Here is a 19,807-nt window from a genome sequence, read left to right on the forward strand (position 1 = left end):
AATGGATGAAAAATGGCAACAAAAATGGTAAAAAGGGGCAAAAATGGGATTAAAAAAAAGTGGCTTAAATGGGAAAAAAATTGGAAAAAAAATGGTATTTAATCACAAAACGTAGCTTAAATGGTTGAAAATTGGGAGAAAAAATGGTGAAATGGGGAAAAAATGGGATAAAAGTAGCAAAAATGGGTAAAAAGTTACAAAAAATGATCAAAATGGGTAAAAAAAAAGTAGGAAAAAGGTGGTGTTTTATGGCAAACGGTAGCATAAATGGTGGAAAATTGCCAAAAATGGTGAAAAAGGGGCAAAAAAGTTTCCCTTTTTTAAGGTTTTCTGGGGTAATAATATTTAAATTAAGACATAAAAGAGCCACAAATAGTCACATAAGAGCCACACGTTGAGTATCACTGCTCCAGTGATCTCAGTGAGCTTTGCCCCTTAAACAGGGCATACAGCATTGCAGACAGGTATAGTTTCTCTGTGTAATTTAGCAACCATGGCCTCAGTGTTTAACACTATTTGGCAATGCAAGCTTCGGCTACCAGCTACCGCCTCTTTCCCCTCAGCCGCTAGTGTGTGCTGTAGTCTGTAGCCAGCCTTAGACAGCAGTAGCTCTCTTGGGCATGGGTTCACAGTTTCCACACCTTCACTGCCAGGTAAGCTGACCAGTCTCCACTAAAGCTTCAATCCCTCTCAGGCTCCCTCTGCAGAAGTTGTTCCTCATAAAGGTTTCCTCTCGTATCCACGTTAAACGGCACGCCACTGCTACTTGAGGTGAACTCGCTAATTTTAGGTTTGCTTAAAGGGGACATACTACGCAAAAATCACTTTGTCAGGCTTTTCTAACACAAATATGTGCCCCTGGCTTGTCCACAATCCCCTCAAGTACCAAACATATCCATTCCCTACCCCCCTCTGTTTCTCCACCTTTCAGAAAATGTGTGCTGACACTAGCCATTCTCAGATAGTTAGCCCCGCCCCCAGGTCCGCTTGGAAGAAAGTTCCGCCCTCCTTTCCTGATCCTGAGAGGAGGATCAGAAGATCCACATCCATTAAGACAGTGGTTCTCAACCTTTGGGTTGGGACCCCATTTGGGGTTGCGAGACACTGAGAGGGGGTCGCCAGATGCCTTAAAGAAACTAAGAATATTTTTTATATTACACAGTATCCTCTTTACACCAATTTTGCTAAATTTTAACCTGTTTTTATCACTTTTTTTCCACCAATGTTTGCCAATATAAACTCGTCTTAAAGGGGTGAAATATGTCCTCTTTAAGCTAAGTTACTTGTTGTTTCCTGCAAAATGGCGCCAAACACAGAGGCTTTCTGGGTAAAAAATACAATGTTTTGAAAATGGCTGAAGCTGTCAAGCCTTAGCCTCCACTGAAATCACTGAAACAGGGAGCCTGATGGCACTACTATGGCCAAGTACATTATACAACTCAAATTAAAAAATATAGAAATAACCCTTTAAATAGCTTTCTTACATTCTTCAGTAAATTCAGACTTTTGCCACGTTTAAAGGAAAAGCTCTCTTTTCAATTAAAGCCAAAGTAGCCCTGGTCTTTGTAGTAGAAAAGGGTTTGTATTGAGTGAAATGTGTTTAGTCTGATTCTCTTTGTCAGTTTTAGGATTCTGAACCTCTTACATGTCTGCTCTGTCAAAGGTCAGATACATTCAGACAGCACACACTCAACGTAAAGTTAAACATTTCTAAGTTTATGCTGAGGCTTCTGGCCTAAAAACAGGATGTTCAGAGATAGCTCTGTTGTTTTAGCTAGACTCATAACTGGGATAAAGGGTAAGAGTGTATTTGTTTTACTTTTTGGGATTTGTCATGTCAGCAACATATCTAGAACAATAAAAGGGAAATAATGTCTTCTTTTTGATAAAATTATTGCTGCTTTCATATTTTAGTTTTAATCAGTCCTCCATTCACCTCACACAACTTGTTAAAAATGCTGTGGCATGACTCCTTTGTAGATAAAAAGAGAACGCATTACAACTATGAGCATCCTTACAATGGCTCCCAGTTTGGAGAAAAATCCCAAACAACATGCTCCTGTTTTTGTTAACAGCCTTGCATTGAGCTAAGCTCTTATCACCATACAGAACAGCTAGAAAGAAACAGTTAGAAAGTTAAAAGGTTAAGTTTTGCTGAAATTATCTGTGGTTTTATGTAAAATTATTTTGCTAAATGTCCTCAAAAACTAACTTTTCCTCATCAGTGGCACCGTTGTAGCTCTGTGACCCTCTGATGTCCCAGTGACTCTTCGCTCTCGCTGCAGGATGAGACATAAACTTGATATGGTGATGATTTACAATCGGGAGTCTGAGTATTGTGTCGTGTTTTGAAAGAACTCATACTCCACACTTGTTTGGAGCTTTCTGATCGACTGGCATTGATGCAGCTTTGCAGCAGCTGGTGCTGAAATTAGACCTGCAGCGTAGCTCAAATGAAGCGCAGCATAGTGGCAATTCAGGGACATACCAGTGCCGGACTGGAGCACGGGCAGTGGAAAAGCTCTGATAGACTAGAAAGGGAGTGATTTGCTCCGCAGTATGATTTGCCAGTGGATCGGTGCAGCTGCTATATGTGGAAATAGCAGGTTACAGATTTTTTTTCAGATCATCAATGATGATCAACAACAACCATAACCAACCATAAGAGATGCAAAAGTAAATTAGTCAAGAACTTACATAATAATTTGACTTTTTTTCTAACTGCATATGAATATAATGGCTGACACCCTGTCATTAACAAAACACAATCTGACCACGGCCGTAACACTGCGTTTATAGTCCCTGCATTCACAACAGAAAACTACAAAGCATTGTGAGATGAAAAAGAGGCCGATTCTGTCTGCAATGCCTCTTAGAAAAACAAGGCCTTTACCGGTTTAGTCTACAGGATACTAACTGAACAAAAAACAAATACACGCCATTAAAACCTCCACTAGAGGGCGTGTTATCTTCAGCTCTGGTCCATTTCTTGCTTTTGAATGAATGACGTCTCAGACGTTGCGTTGTTGTGGTTTTGTTTTTCTGTTAGATAATCTTCAGCATCGAGGTCTATGGTGGACGTCATCGCTGTTTTAAGTCTCTGAGGGTCAGACAGAAACAAAAGTTTAGACGACTTTTACAAACCTATGACCGGTGTCATACAGAGAAAAATAACATAGAGTCAGCCCCAGCTGTATTTCTGACTGTGTGGTACAAATCTAGATAAGCGTGAATATGACATGATAATATTTGTGCTAATACATTGGATGTTGTTTCTGCTAAATATTAGCATTTGGCCAGTCTTCTACGCTCTTTAGTTACATCAGTCTTTCGTAAGTTTATTTATGGTTTTCTTTAACTTTTCTAATATTTGTTTATGCTCTCGTGACTTTTATTTAACACTGCTCTTATTTGTTCAATTATTTTTACCTCTGTTGTTGTCATTATGTCCTTAATTGTTTATTATTTTTATTGCTTTTCACCCTTTTTATTGCTTTTATTTCTTTTCACACTAAAATCTCGTTCATAACCTTTTTTACCTTTTGTTTCATTTTGTTGTTTTGTTTCCTCCTTGTTTCGCTTTTCTCTCAAACTCTTTGTTCTCTACCTTTTTAAACCCAATTCTTCCTACATTAATTATGTTAATGACTGTCTTCTCATTGGATTGTTTTATCTTGATTTACTGCTTTTATTTCCTGTTTTGTAGCCTATTTCAGCAATTTTATTTCTTCAGCTATTTTACATTTTTTTATCATCTTTTTTCTGCCATTTATTTCACTCTTACATTTTACTTTGCTCCCTATTTCCTGATTTATCTCTTTTTATATCTTTTTGTCTATTTATTGATTTTCTTTTCTGATTTTGTCTCTTTTGTCTGGCTGCAATTAATTGTTTTTATTTCTGAAATGCCCTTTCTTCTTATTGTTTTTTTGTTTTATTGCATATTCTTTTTTTAATGCTTGTGTCTTTTATTACCCTTATTTCTCTCTTACATAACTTTTTCTGTTTTTGTTGCTCTTTTAGTCTTTTTTATTTCTCACTCATGTCTCTCTCTCTTTTTCTTTCTTTATTGATGTTATTTGTTCCTGCAATAATATTGTTATTGAATAATATTTTGATTAACTAGTTTTATCCCCTGTTTGGTTTTTCCTCTCTCTTTTTCAGCAATTTTGTTTCTTTTTTTGTTTTATTTTATTGTATTTTTTGTACTAATAAATTTCTCTCTTACATTGCTTTTATTGTTCACTATTTTTTAATTTTTTTCTCTATTATTTTTGTCTTGTCTTGATTTTCTCTGTGATTTTGTTGCTGTTTTATTTTATTGCATTGTCTTGTTGATTTTGTCTCATTGTTATTATCTCTCCCTTTCTAACTTTTTGTCATTTTGTCACCTTTTTCTTTTAGTTTTTACATTTCTAAAGCTTTTCTTTAGCTCTTTCTTCTTTTAAACCTGTTACATTATTTTTTGCTCTTTCTTTTTGTGTCTTTGCTCTCCTTTTATTGTTTTATGACATTTGACATTTTTCTTGTATGTTTACTTGTTTTTTTTGTCTGTAACTTTGACTGTGCTGCTGCTGTCTTGGCCACGACACTCTTGAATAAGAGATTTTTAATCTCAAAGAGCTTGTTCTCCTGGTTAAATAAAGGTTCAATTAAAAAAAATAGTTTTGTCACTTTTAGTTTCCTATTTTTGATTCCTCCCCTTTTATTGCTTTGTACTATCAAAATACTATTTTCTTTCTCTTTTTCTTGCTTTTATTTTTCTACATTGCTTTTTATGCCACTGCTTTGTTCTCTGACTGTTTTTATTGTTTACCTCTTTTTTTTGTACTTTACTCTTTTACTTTTATTTATTTAACTGCTTTATTATTCTTTTACGCTTCGTTTGTGTTTTTCTTCCTGTTCTTTTGATTTGACAATCTTTTGTTGTTAAAGCTTCCTGTTTTTACACCCCAAGTTCTTATCATTAATCTTGTAATCATTACATGCTAGGGTTAGAATAGATCCTTATTTGTCTGACTTTTACATGAATCTGTTATGGTACTGAGTGTTTTACTCACTTGAAGAAATGATCCTTTGTTTTTTAAGATCTCCTGGATGGCTCCGATCGGGATCCACACGATGGAGACCAGTGAGACGAACCAGCCCACACATTCTGCCCACACCGGGTACGTGTACGTCCCGTAGCGAGCTGGAGTGAACTGGGCAATGCTGGAGGTCAGAATACACTGTGACAGGGAACAGAGCAAAGTAAAAACCTCGTTAAATCATTGTTACAGTCATTATTACTCTAATAGTCAGAGGACATCAGATTATTTCAACCTCACCAGCACCAACAAGGGACAGAGGAGCAGCCAGCAAACACGAAAATAGATGTTTGGACCTTTTCCCATCATCCTCTTCACCATTAAGGAGATTTTTGGGACACCTGATTTGAAAATGCAGCTCCTGATTGAACTCTTTAATCAACTGATCACAAATATTAATTTACCCTATAATAAAGATACACTACATTGCCAAAAGTATTCGCTCACCTGCCTTGACTCACATATGAACTTAAGTGACATCCCATTCTTAATCCATAGGGTTTAATATGACGTCCATCCACCCGTTGCAGTTATAACAGCTTCAGCTCTTCTGGGAAGGCTTTCCACATGGTTTAGGAGTGTGTTGATGGGAGTTTTTGACCATTCTTCCAAAAGCACATTTGTGAGGTCACACACCGATGTTGGACGAGAAGGCCTGGCTCTTAGTCTCTGCTCTAATTCATCCCAAAGGTGTTCTATTGGGTTAAGGTCAGGACTCTGTGCAGGCCAGATTCACTGGAATTAACTGAGCTCCTGAGAGCAACCCATTCTTTCACAAATGTTTGTAGAAACAGTCTGCATGCCTAGGTGCTTGATTTTATACACCTGTGGCCATGGAAGTGATTGGAACACCTGATTTCAATTATTTGGATGGGTGAGTGAATACTGTTGGCAATATAGTGTATATAATGTAAGCCTGAACTTTACGTTGATCTTACCAAAGATCCAGCAGACGGCGATGACTTCAAAGAGAGCCAGGAAGACGAGGGACACCACAGCAGTGTAGTGATCCATCAGCTGAAACACAAAGATCCCTGCCTGTGCAAGCAGAGACGACACAGAGAAGAGATGCAGCAAAATGACAACACATCTGACAGCAGAGACACAACAGTTACAACACATAGACGGCCAAACGTCCTCATTTTCTTTCTTTGAAGAGGTGAAATGATGTGTAGTTACGTGCTGTTGTTTTCTGGGCTAGATTTTATTATGCCGCCCTTTGAGATTCCTATCAAATGTAAAATGTGTTATGAGTATAATGTATATTTCAAAACATTTTTTATGTACCCTTGTGACGTGAGGAATCCCGAGTATAAAGCCGACCATGCACACAGCCAGCGTCACCAGCTCTTCTCTCTCAAGGTAGCGCAGGATGCTTGGACCGAACTCGTCTTTAATGAACGTCACTCCCACTTCGACTGTGGCAAACTGAAGAGAAAACACACTTTGTTATAAAAGTAATCCATTTAGGAGGCTTATACAGTTTCAGATTAGAGGGGAAGTCAAGTTTTGAGATAGTTTTACAGCCCGACTACCAAAAAAGTTGGGGCGCTGTGTAAAATATAAATGAAAACAGAAAGCAATAATTCTTGAATATTATAACCCCCTTATTTCATTCACAGTAGAGCACAAACAACATATCAGACGTAGAATCTGAGACATTTCATGAAAATATAAGCTTATTTTGAATTTGATGGCAGCAACACATCTCAAAAAAGGAGGGACAGGGCAACAAAAGGCTGGAAAAGTAAAAGATATAATGACAAACAGCTGGAGGAGTATTTTGTAACTAGGTTAATAGGCAACCGGTTAGTAAAATGTGAATATAGTAAAATGTGTATAAAGGGAGCATTTTAGAGAGACAGAGTCTCTCAGAAGTAAAGATTAGCAGAGGCAAGGCCCATGAGGGGGGTAAAAGGGAGAGCTTCCTGGGGCCCATGGAGGTCAGCAAAGCCATGGTCCTTTGTAAAATCTAGCTGTGATAACCATATTTTATTTTTTACCTGAAAAGTAACTTATCAAAGCAACTTAAATATTTCTTTATTTATTTATGCCATAGTCTATAGCCTCCTTCAAAAGGCAACGGGTTTAAAGCGGCAAAAGTGGGTAAAAAGGCCAACAACAAGTTGTGGAAAGGGGTTTAATGTAGCAAAAATGGGTGAAGTGTAATGGCGCTTTAGCTTCCTTTGTCTCAACACCCCCACTGTTTTCTTATCTTTGACACCTATCCTCTCATGGACATGGGTAATCGACCTTGCTGAATATGTAAAGACAGAACAACAAAGGCTAGCTGGGCCAGGTTTCCTGACAAGGTGTGAAACCCTCTTCCATGACTGAACCAAAAGGTCCCTTTGTGTGATCTCCAGACCTCCTAAACCCCCCCCCCACCCTGTGCAGATGTGGATTGGGCCCAGACAGAGGCGTAGCTCAAACACATCTTGGGGAGGGGACGTAGCTCAGCCGGCAAATTGTCTAATATTTCTTTTTTTCACCCGCAGCAACAGAGAAAAATTGCAACAACAGTTTGGTGTCAGAAGTGGGATCCCTCGAGTGATCATCTGGGGCAAGCTGGACAGTGAACAAGACATCCTGGAGCAGAAAAAGTTTTTTTCCAAGCCTCCAACCTCAATTCCCCTTCTGAGAAGGGAGGACTGACCGCTGATGCCTAAATCATCACTGCTGGGATTCTATGAACGAGCAAAATTCATCTGGTGAGCACTGAAATACTGACATTCTTTTTCTTTAAAATTTGGGTTTTTATTTTGGCATAGCATTTCCATTCTCATGATATCTACAGTTGATCTGCTTTTTGTTGCTTGTGGCCTTAACACGAAGCAATCGGCTTTTTATTGCTTGTAGCCTTCACAAAGCAATCTGCTTTTTGTTGCTTGTAGCCTTCCTGAAGCAATCGGCTTTTTGTTGCTTGTAGCCTTCACAAAGCAATCGGCTTCCTGTTGCTTGTAGCCTTAACACGAAGCAATCAGCTTTTTCTTGCTTGTAGCCTTCACGAAGCAATCGGCTTCCTGTTGCTTGTAGCCTTAACACGAAGCAATCAGCTTTTTGTTGCTTGTAGCCCTCACGAAGCAATCGGCTTTTTGTTGCTCGTAGCCTTAACACGAAGCAATCAGCTTTTTGTTGCTTGTAGCCTTCACGAAGCAATCGGCTTCCTGTTGCTTGTAGCCTTAACACGAAGCAATCAGCTTTTTATTGCTTGTAGCCTTCACGAAGCAATTGGTGTTTTGTTGCTTGTAGCCTTCACGAAGCAATCGGCTTTTTGTTGCTTGTAGCCCTCACGAAGCAATCGGCTTTTTGTTGTTCGTAGCCTTAACACGAAGCAATTGGCTTTTTGTTGTTTGTAGCCTTAAAATGAAGTTATCTGCTTTTTATTGCTTGTAGCTTGATCGAAGCAATCCTTGCAGAGATGTCTGTATTGTATTTGTTGTGCACGGCCTCCATCTGGGATAGAGAGCTCTGTTGAGGGTGGGACCTCCGGAGGGACTGATTGTGGATGTAATGAGAATGAAATGTGGGGAAAGTCTAAAATACTTGAATGTCTGGGCAACTAAGTTAGGATTCCCAATAGGGGGGGATCTCTCAGTTTTAGGTCAAAAAAGGCTAAACCAGTCCTAAGTACATGTACAGTAGTAATGGTACCATTAATATTTCAAAAAATGTTGCAACGCAAAAAAAAAAAAATTTGAAAAACCTAGAAATGCAAAAAAACACAGCAAAATCCTAAGGAAAAGTATAAAATCTGAGAAACGATTTTTCTTTCATTAAAAGGGAACAGGAACGAGATAACAAAAGAGTTTTTTCTTTAAGTTAAAACTTAGAATATACCCTGTGCTAAATTTGTTTCAAATTGAGCCTGACAACACAAGGAATGATTTTGTTTTTAATCTTATTTTTTAAGTCTTCAGGAAGCAAAAGCAACCATTTTTGATCAATCCAAAAGACTTGGATTTAAACAGAATGGGGTTTTTAATGTTTATTTGTTTTTATGTTTGTCTCTTAGTGTATGTCTGTCTCGGTCACTGTTGAGTTATGTGTTGATAATATGATTTTCTCAGTTGCTGTTGAGTTTTTATGCCATTTGTTTTTTGTTTTGTTTTTTTTTTTTGCCCTTTGCCTTTCTCAATTTTGTTATGAAATTGGTCATTCTTGCTTTTTTTTCCGATGATTATAATGATGATGAGAAAATTAGAATGTGGTGACTGGAGTTAAACTCAAGGCTCAACGCTGGAATCTTTAAATCCAAGGACTAATTGTTTGCAGAGTGTTTTCACTACACAGTTTGAGTGGAGAGAATGGCAAAGGAGTCCTTTTGATATGGAAAGTGATTCACACTTTTTGGACAAAGCCACCCTTGTTCTGCTGCTGGGACACAGTTGGTAAGAGATTGCAGCTCAGTCTTAACCCTGTCTGTAGCCGTGTTTCCATCAGGGGGCCCGGTTTGATTCAGTTCGGTTTGGTATGGTTTGGTACGCTAAACCCCAAAATAGTTTGCGTTTCCACAGACGCCCATGCTCTCACTTGGGTGGGCGGGCTGTAAAAGCATGCATGTGAAGTCACAGACAGCGTGAGTCGGCTGTTCCAGCTGCAGAGTTAAAGAAAGGATGAGTGACAGAAATCAGTAGGGAATAAGCAGTAAACAGCTTTATTTCAGCTGAAAGTGCTTTTTAAAAAAATAACTACATTTTAATGATGTTAACCACTGTCAGTACAGATCCTCGGCTGCTAGAATACGTGTTCAGAGATGGTTTGAGTCGTAACGCTATGTTAATATATGAATATATCTAGTCTAGAACAGTTTATACAACAAAATATGAAAGTTTAGAGCTGTACTGTGAGAATTCACTGCATTAAAAATAAGGTAAAAGTTCAGCTGGTGTTAAAATCAAGCTAGATTAAGTCAGAAATCCAGGGTACGCTGATCTCGTTTTAAAATAGTCTGCAGCCTGAAGTTTTATGAGCCCGTTCAACAACCACAGAGCGATGTTTTCACAGTTTATCTAACGTAACAAGTAGATTAATAACTAGTTACAGATGAGAATGAACTGTTCTAAGGTTTTGTATTCACAAAACTTAAACATTAATTTAGTTTCACATCCATCGCGGTTGGATCAGGCTGATGTGAGCCTTTGGGCTCTGCTTTGTGTTCTTAAAATCAGGTCCAGATAAACGCCAGAAACTTGATTTGTGGCCAAATATCAATATCCATAGACTAGGAAACAGTTTGGATCTCTGTCGAGTCCAAATATTTCCCATTTAGGCAGATATTAAGCAATTTTTCTCCCATTTTCAGCCGCTTCTCACAGCGCAGACTTCCGTGTTTGAAGCCCGGAGGCGAGCAGCTGTGTCGAGCGCTGATATGACGTCAGTGCAGCCCCTATTGTTGTGTGTGTAGCTCCACCTTTTTGATACGGTTAGGTAAGATTGGCACCCCTACGGGAGGGTGCCAAAATGTGGGACGGTAAGGGTCATTTTTTTGGGACCCTTTCCAACTTTTGCTCTATGGAAACGCAAAAAAAATGCGTGCCGAACCACACCGAACTGAGCCAGACCGCTTGGTGGAAACAACCTAAAAGGCAACTCATATGGTCTCTTTAACTTTTGAATTTATGTGAAGTTATATACTACACACCTTTTTCTAATTTGATGCTCCTGATGGTATGCAAGATCTCTTCAGGCTATGATCTGTTTTATGAATCAAATTGGTAAGACCAACTCCTATGTCCATACTAGACGGACCAGTGGTCAGACACTCTTTTTTCAAAGATTTTGATTTAATTTAGTGTTTGATACCTACGGTTGCATTAAGCTTACATTAAAGTTAGTTTTAGCCCAACATGGAGCTACATCCTGCACTCACCCTGGCTTATAGCAAGGCACATATAGACACACAACACTTACATTTAACAGTTGTTCTTACACCCTATGCTTCACTGAATGCATTAAGATGATTTATTATTTTTCTCCCTGACAGTCTTCATTCATAGTGATGATTGTGATGCCCAAATTCTGAGTCTCTTCCTGATCTTCCAGATTCTCCTCACTATGATCTTGCTTTCAACAGCAGTGGATTTGCTCATAGAGAAATGGATTGCCACACACAGGGGGACAGTTTTTATTAAGGACGCTACCTTGCCATTCTCAAGCTCCACATAGGTAGCTGAACCACTCTCTCTGTGAACTGTCTGCCACTTCACCAAGTTTTTTTTATCAGATGGTCCTGTCCCTGATGCAACTTTCTTTCCTGACAGTTTACCCACCTTTTGCTACTAATGTATCCCTTTTACAAGAATGCACTTGTTAAAGGGGGGATACATTGTTTTCTTATAGCTCTAGATCCACAGTATTGGCCATGTTGTGGATCAAACCTCTGTGCCCGTGGTTTGTTCACATGTGACTTGGCCCGTTACATGTGAACAAAGGGGGGATGTGTCAGATAAGCCCTGCATGATTTGCATGTTTAAGTGCCTTTTGCGCCCACCTTTAATTTGCAGAAAAGAGGTTGAGAGAAATTTGTTATAGTGGCACATCCTTCTCCACGTGGATCTGAGAACTTTCTTTTTGTTCAGAACATTGAAATAATTCTTCCCTTGTGAACACATGAGTGTTCAGAGACATCTATGGTCAATGCTTATTTTGGTTATGGGTATTTTATCATTATGCTTGATTTGGTTATGGGTATTTTCTTTTGGACTATGCCATCGTACTATGTGTTTTTTCTTGATTTTGCTGATACCACAAATGGACTCTATTACAGACTTGAATAACCAATTTTATGCCATTTCCTGAGTCTGACTCCTCCACATGAAATTCAAGGCACAATCAATAATTCCCTAACTGCACTAATATGAACTGTCTGAGTCTCTTCTCAGAAAAAAAACTTTGCCAGGGCTCAAGCAAAACATCCTGCTGAGTCACACCACCAGACCTTCTGCCGAGAACTGCAGGGAAGTGTCCTGTCCTTTATCTCCCGCTGAGCTGTAGAAGACTAATGGCTCCTTGAGAAGGACCTCTTCAGCTACGAGGATGGACTCCAGCGGCCCAGCAGCGAAGCTGGTACAACCAACAAAGGAGTCCAGGGACTGGGGAGGTTCCAGGGGCATCGCAGAGACGTCATGGACTTCGCGGCCGGCGGAGGAGCTGGGACGTCGCAGACTTCACGACCAGCAGAGGAGCTGAGACGCCGACTTCACAGCTGGCAGAGGAACTGAGACACGGACTTTGCTGCCGGCGGAAGAGCCGAGACATAGCAGCATCATGTCTTTAGAGAAGCAGAAACTTGGCAGACCAGCAGTCCAGCAACCCCGCAGAACTTGCTGGATGACAAGAAGAGCAGCGCAGACAAAGGCCCAGAAGCAGAAGTAACTATCTGAATAGACTGTTTCTTTTGATGGACTCATAGACATTGTCACCCTCACCAACACTCACAACAATACTCCACCCCCACCCCAACTCATGGACGTTGAGGGCCCTTTGAACTCTTTGTGCAAGGACAATCTGTTCCCTGAAGGAGACAGCTTCCTTCTTGAACATACGTGTTCCAAAGGACTCTATGAACCTGAAAGACAACACCCTTGCATTGAATTTGGAACATTTCCACAGAGTCCTGATGAAAACGAACTCACAATCTTGGCTAACAAACTCAAGCCAGTACCTTCAGAGACTGTAATGGACACTACAACCCACTCATTCTTCATTGAAGAACCTCTGTGCACAGCATTCCAAATGCCAATGACAACAGTGCAGAACCTTTCATGAACATTTGTGCTGGACTCAATTTCTTAATATCTCACTACTACAAAGCGCTGGGAAATGGACTGTTTTTGCAAAAATTTCCGACACTTGAAATACCATGAACAGTTTTGTATGCTTGTTTCAAAGTTGGGACTCTTATTTTATTTTATCTTATCTTATTTTCTATCTTTTTGTTTCTGTGGTTAATTAATAATCACAAGGGCGGAGTGTAATGGCGGTTTAGTTTCCTTTGTCTCAACACCCCCACTGTTTTCTTATCTTTGACACCTATCCTCTCTCAGACATGGGCAATCGATGGGAATGGTAGGGCATCGACCTTGCTGCATATGTAGAACAACAAAGGCTGGCTGGGCCAGGTTTCCTGACAAGGTGTGAAACCCTCCACCATGACTGAACCAAAAGATCCCTTTGTGTGATCTCCAGACCTCCTAAACCCCCCCACCCTGTGCAGATGTGGACTGGGCGCAGACAGAGGTGTAGCTCAAACACATCTTGGGGAGGGGGCGTAGCTCAGGCATAAAATGTTCTTGTCCCTTCTCTTGGGAGCTCTTTCTCTCCAGGACTCTCTCCTGTCTTGAACTCTCTCTCCCAATGATGCCCTGTTTACACGACAACGTTTTTGAGTGAAAACGCAAAAGTTTTGTAGCATTTTGGCTGTCCGTTTACACAGCAACACCGTTTTGGTGTGAGATATTTCACGGCTCATATTAACACAAAAATGCTTTGCTAGATCAGTCTTGTTATAATGTAGATATCCGCTGAGAATAATTCACTCCCCATGGACAAATTCAGCTCCTACAGCCTTTAACTTCTCGTGGATTTTTTCATAAAGCGCGGCACTGCTCATGAGTGCAAGTGGAGCCTTTTTTTAGAATGATATTTCTATTTTCCTATATATCTGCTGCTCAGAAATGATTTAGACTTTATATTTTTTTCTTTAAGTTTAAATAACTTATTGAATTTCCCTTCGGGGATAAATAAAGTTACTGTATTGTATTGTGACTCCCCTGTCTCCTCCTCCACCAGCTACATATCAATGTACAGCTGATGGAGGAGACAGGATTAGAGCTTCTGTGTTTAGTTAAAAAAGATAGCTAATCACTTCCAGGAAGCAGATAAAATTGAAAAAGGGGAAGTAGAAATATTGTTCTGAAAAGGCTATCATTCTTTTGCTGCGCTAAAAGTAGGAAGTGCTGCACTTAAGGAGAAAATTCATGAGAAATCAAAGGCTTTAGGAGAAAAGTTTGTCCCTGGAAAATCAAACAGTCTTAACAGTATTTTGTTATAATAAGACTGGTCTTGCAATGCATTTTTGTGTTTATATGTGCCGTAAAATTTCGCTGCCGCGCTACGACGGTGATGAGGAGGAGGATTTAGTGCTGAATTACTCTCATGCACTCGTGTATGATAAAAATGTTACAAATGATCAAAAACACATGAAAAACACTATCCTTGTTGTAGAGAGATTTTATTGTGCAGTGTAGATGGAGATTGTTTTCAAAACATTGTCGTGTAAAAGTGGAACTTTTGGGAAATGAAAATGGAAAACGAAGCAAAACGTCATGTAAACAAGGCCTCACTCTCTCCCTCTCCCTCCTCCTATCTGTTGTACCTTCATTCAATACATGAATGAAATGAGACGTGTTTCCAGGAATATGCACTTTATTGCGTGCTGCTGCATATCAGGACATTTCCGTCAACTGCCTGTCACTATGTATCTCCGCGCATGCGTAACTCCACCGAGCATGCTGGGAACTGGAGTTCTAACGTTACTAACACATAACATCACATCTTTCCCCCATAAAGAAAAAAACATGTTTCTATGCAATATGTTTAGCTCTAACCCCAAAACAGTTATTCCTTAACTATGTAAACATTATCTATTTTCCCCCTCTCCCATTTGTGTCCCTTAAGGAGGAAACAATAAACTCTAGCGAACAATTCCTCAAATCCTTCAGAACCATAGGACCTAGAATACTATTATCAGACTTCACATTTCAGTTTTTCCATTACAGTATATCATTCACTTCCTTTCTTTCTTTCTTTCTTTTTTTTTTAAAACACTCAGGGCAAGTATACTACTGTAAACAGTCCACATTGCTTCCATCAAAAACAGTCCATACTGTTTTTCAGCAACTCTCAATCAGCCTCTGCTGTGGCTGAACATGTCTTTTAGGTCTTAAACGTCTCTCAGCAGCTGGTGACTTAGACACTACTGTCTGACATCTGTCAGCATGATCTTGCTCGCTGTTGGATGATTCAGGAGATTCAGGAGCATCTTGTTGAGGCTCCACCTCCTGAGCTGTTGTTCCTTCATCAGTCGGTTGCAGTTGAAGATCCGTGCGATTCCTTCTCAGAGACAGTCCACACTCCATTTGGACCCTGTAAGAACGTGGAGAAACTTCTTCCTCGACGCATCCCTGCTGTCTCCATGTGCCTGTGTCATTGTCTCTGAGACGTACTCTGTCGCCACGCTTCAAGGTAGGCAGATGTTTCGCCGTCCTGTCGTGTAGCTTACTTTCCTTGAATATGATGTCATCCACCACTGTGAGCTCCCCTCCGTGATTCCAATAATCCTGTATTCTCCTTGGACAGTTTCTTTTGCTGTCAGGCCATCCTTTTTGTATTGTCTCTTTAAGCTCTTTCATTGTTTCATCCTCTTTGGTTTCTTTCCTGATTTGCTCAGTTCTGTCTGCAGTAACCGGTAGTGATGTCACGATCACGTCAACGTATGCCTGTATGTCGGCACTCTTCTCGTTGTCTGCACTCTCCTTTTTGTCCACTGCTCTGGACAGAGTGTCGGCGGTGAACATGTATTTTCCAGGTGTGTATATCATCTGTACATCATATTTCTGCAGTCTTATTAGCATGCGTTGTATTCTTATAGGGCAATCGTTCAATGGCTTGGCCAAGTTTGACACAAGTGGTTTATGGTCTGTTTCAAGTTCAAAAGCTTGGCCGTAAACATATTGGTGAAAACGTTCACATGCCTACGTACTTGCCGAAAGCTCCTTTTCAATTTGTGCGTACCTGGACTCTGCACTTGTCAAGGCTCTGGATGCGTAGGCGACTGGTAGCCAGTTCTCCTCGTTGTTGTAATAGCACCGCCCCCAGGCCATACTGTGATGCGTCTGCAGAGATCCTAGTGCTTCTTTCTGGATCATAGAACTTCAACACAGGCTCTTGTGTTAGAGTCTTTTTCAAATGCAGAAAGCATTGCTCCTGTTCATGTGACCAGATCCACTTGTTTTTCTGATCAAGAAGGCTTCTGAGAGGTGCAGATTGTGTTGACAATTGTGGTATAAACTTGGCGAGGTACGTGACCATATCGAGGAACTGTCTGACCTCATCTCTGTTTTGAGGTCGCTCCATGTTGTTGATCGCTGATGTCTTTCTCAGGTCACCCCTTCTTCACTGATAACATCTCCCAGGAAGGTAAGTGTTTTCACCCAAACTCACATTTGTCTTTGTTTAATTTCAGGTTGACCTCTCTTGTTTTGTCAAGTACTTGTCTCAGTCTTTTGTCATGTTCTTCTCTAGTAGACCCCCAAACAATGATTAACATCCATCATGGTGTCAACTCCTGGTATGTGCTCAAAAATCATGTGAATGGTCTTGTGGTAGACCTCGGGTGCTGACAAGATGCCATATGGCAGACGAAGAAAGCGGTACCTGCCCTCGGGCGTGTTGAAGGTACAAAGCTTCGAACTCTCCTCATCTAGTTTTAGCTGCCAGAAACCAGACGACACGTCCAGTTTACTGAACCATTTTGCACCAGCAAACTGTGCCATGATTTCTTCTCTGGTTGGTAGTTTGAAATGCTCTCTCTTAATTGCCTTATTAAGGTCTTTTGGATCAAGGCATGTTCTTAACGCACCTGTCTTCTTTTGCACCAGTACCAGTGAGCTGACCCATTCTGTAGGCTCATCAATCTTCTTTATGACCTCCATTCTTTCCATGCGTGCCAATTCCTCTTTCAGCTTTTCCCTGAGCTTGAACGGAATTTTCCTGCAGGGGTGCACAACTGGGGGCACACTTTCATCCACGTGTATTTTGTGTTCAACGGGTGGACGTCCAAGTCCTTCAAAACAGTCTCTGTACTCCTCCATGAGCAAGTCGTGATCATTTGAGGTCTCTGACGATGTCACTACAAACACTTTCTTGACCAGACTAAGCTGGTCCGAGGATGGGTTGAACCCTTTTGTCCACGATCAGTAGCTGAGCCTTGATCTTTCTTCCTTTGCTTTTGAAGGTTGCTATGCAGCCCCCTTTTACTGGTACCGGTTCTCCAGTGTATCCTGTCACTTTGCTATTCACAGGATAGATCTTGCTCTTGACAGTCAGCGTTTTGAAGTCCTCCATAGATAGAAGGTTGGCCTGGGCCCCTGTATCAAGTTTAAATGGTATTATTGTTTCATTTACCTCTATTGGCACAATCCATTCAGCTTTGTCAGTGCTGCTAGTCTGTACACTGTCCACTACAAAGTCCTCCTCCTCTTCTTCAACTGCATGGACTTTCTTTCTTGTTGAAGCCACATTACAGCATTTGGAGAAGTGGTTGCTCTTTCCACAGTTATTACATGATTTGCCATATGCCGGACACGATTTGGGCTTGTGACTGCCTCCACATCTACCACACTTAAACTCAGTTGATTTCTCTCTAGCATCCTTTTGTTTGGCAGATGGTTTCCTCTTTTGTTCCTTTTTCACTGCATGTACTGTAGTTTCACCTCTGCGCAGCTCCCTGGCCTGTGCACCGGTTGTTTCTGCAGTTCTACACATGGAGACACATTTCTCTAGCGTCAGTCCTGTCTCACAGAGCATTATCCACAGTTCCACAGACTATCCTGTCTCTGACAAGTGAGTCTCTTAGGGCTCACATGTTTTGCTCAGTGTGTGAGCAAAACATGTGACTCCTTGTTTCTGGTTGTGGGTAAAAAACTTATACCGCTCATACGCAACATTCTGGCTAGGCACAAAATATTCTTCAAATTTGGCCATTAGTGCAGTCAATGTTAAGGTATCTTCATCTAGTTGAAAGCTATTATATATGTCCAAAGCATCTTCTCCTATTACATGCAGAAATATGGACGCTTTCAATTTTTCGTTGTCACCCCCTGCTCCACTTGCCGCTAAACAGATGTTGAATCTTTGCTTAAAGCGCTTCCAATTATCGGCAAGGTTACCAGTTAACTGCATGCATGAGGGTGGACTTAGCTTATCCATGACGACAACAGGTCTGAGTACCGGCACTTCCACGGATTGAATTTCTTCTAGCTGGTTGTGTTCGGGAACTATATCAGCATCCATTCGTGGTGATTAGTCCTCTTCTTCTCCCACAACACCGGCCCATTCATTTTCATCTCAGTCAAGGTAACGTAGCTAGCTCCTCTTGCTATACAGTGCTACTCACTCGACTGGAGACTTTTTTTCCTCAGTAAAGCTCCACTCACAGTCCTCGTTGCCAGTTGCAGATTTCCTCTTTCTCTGTCATCACTAGCAAACGACCACTTCTGTCACCATGTTGTACCTTCATTCAATACATGAATGAAATGAGATGTGTTTCCAGGAATATGCACTTTATTGCGTGCTGCTGCATATCAGGACATTTCCGTCAACTGCCTGTCACTATGTATCTCCGCGCATGCGTAACTCCACCGAGCATGCTGGGAACTGGAGATCTAACGTTACTAACACATAACATCACGCTATCCATTTCTCTCTCTCTCTCTCTCTCTCTCTCTCTGTCTGTCTTTTAATGCTTACTGAACGCTGTACATGTTGATTGACCTTGCAAGAATAAACCTTTTTTGTCGGCCGGCAAATTGTCTATTATTTCTTTTGTTCACCGGCAGCAACAGAGAAAAATTGCAACAACAAAACCAAAAGGTGAAATACAGTGAAAAGTGGCAAAAATGGGCATAAAAAGTGGTTAAAAGTGACATTAATGGGGCAGAAGAAGTGGTGAAATATGATTAGAAAGTGTCAAGATGCATTAAAGAAGGCAAAAATAAGTTTTAAAGCTGCAAAAATTGGTTAATAGAGGTAAAAAATAGGCAGAAAGGTTAAATGTGGTGTGTGAAATGGGATTTTAAATTGAATACAACTGGTAAGAGCCCAATCTCTGGGTTTGTCAGTGGCCCAGCCAACTCTGTGGGCAGGCCTTGGCAGAGGTTCAGCAATCTGCAATAAACTGAATCTAAAAATTGTGAAATCATTAAAAAAAAATGTTCCTCAATGTACAATTCCAAAGACTTTGAATCTCCCACTATCTATAGCACATAATACCATGAAAAGATTCAGAGAATCTGGAGAAATCTCTGTGAGCAAGGGACAAGGCTGAAGGTCAGTACAGGATGCTGGTGATCTTCAGGCCCTCAGGCAGCACTGCATTAAAAACAGGCATGATTCTGTACTGGAAATCACTGGATGGACTCAGGAACACTTCCAGAAATCCTTGTCTGTCAACACAGTTCACAGTGCAATCTATAAAATGCACATTACAGCTGTATCATGCAAAAAAGAAGCCAAATCTTATTTTAGAATGGACTGAGGCAAAATGGAAAACTGTTCTGTGGTCAGAAAAATACAAATTTGAGACTTTTTTTGGAAACCACAGACAGTCCTGTGGACTTAAGAGGAGAGGGACCATCCAGCTTGTTATCCTGGCTCAGTTCTAAAGCCTGCATCTCTGAGGGTATGGGGTTGCATTAGTGCCTATGGCCTGGGCAGCTCACACATCTAGAAAGGAACGATCAATGCTGAAGAGTAGAGAGAGGTTTAAGAGCAGCATGTGCTCCCATCCAGACAACGTCTTTTTCAGGGAAGACCTTGACTACTTCAGCAAGACAATGCCAAAACCACATACCACATCCATCACAACAGCATGGCTTCACAGGAGAAAAGACCGGTTTCTGAACTGGCTGCCAGCAGTCCAGACCTTTCACCAAATG

At 40.7% G+C, this 19,807-nt stretch overlaps 1 protein-coding gene across 1 annotated transcript in view; it reads right to left on the bottom strand.

Annotated features, from left to right (window-relative positions):
• Nucleotides 1–1,120: 1,120 nt before the first annotated feature.
• si:ch211-225b11.1 (uncharacterized protein LOC561694 homolog) overlaps nt 1,121–19,807 on the bottom strand; it is a 43,177-nt gene continuing 24,490 nt past the window's right edge. Inside the window, exons 9-13 of the mRNA XM_041786635.1 lie at nt 6,375–6,515; nt 6,026–6,125; nt 5,328–5,428; nt 5,061–5,228; nt 1,121–3,100 (exon numbers count right to left, since the gene is read on the bottom strand). Coding sequence (XP_041642569.1) covers nt 2,972–3,100; nt 5,061–5,228; nt 5,328–5,428; nt 6,026–6,125; nt 6,375–6,515 — 639 coding nt within the window. The 3' untranslated portion in view covers nt 1,121–2,971. The remainder of the gene's footprint in view (nt 3,101–5,060; nt 5,229–5,327; nt 5,429–6,025; nt 6,126–6,374; nt 6,516–19,807) is intronic.

This window comes from Cheilinus undulatus, linkage group 5 (genome assembly GCF_018320785.1).
Source record: "Cheilinus undulatus linkage group 5, ASM1832078v1, whole genome shotgun sequence".
In the NCBI taxonomy this organism is placed as follows: domain Eukaryota; kingdom Metazoa; phylum Chordata; class Actinopteri; order Labriformes; family Labridae; genus Cheilinus; species Cheilinus undulatus.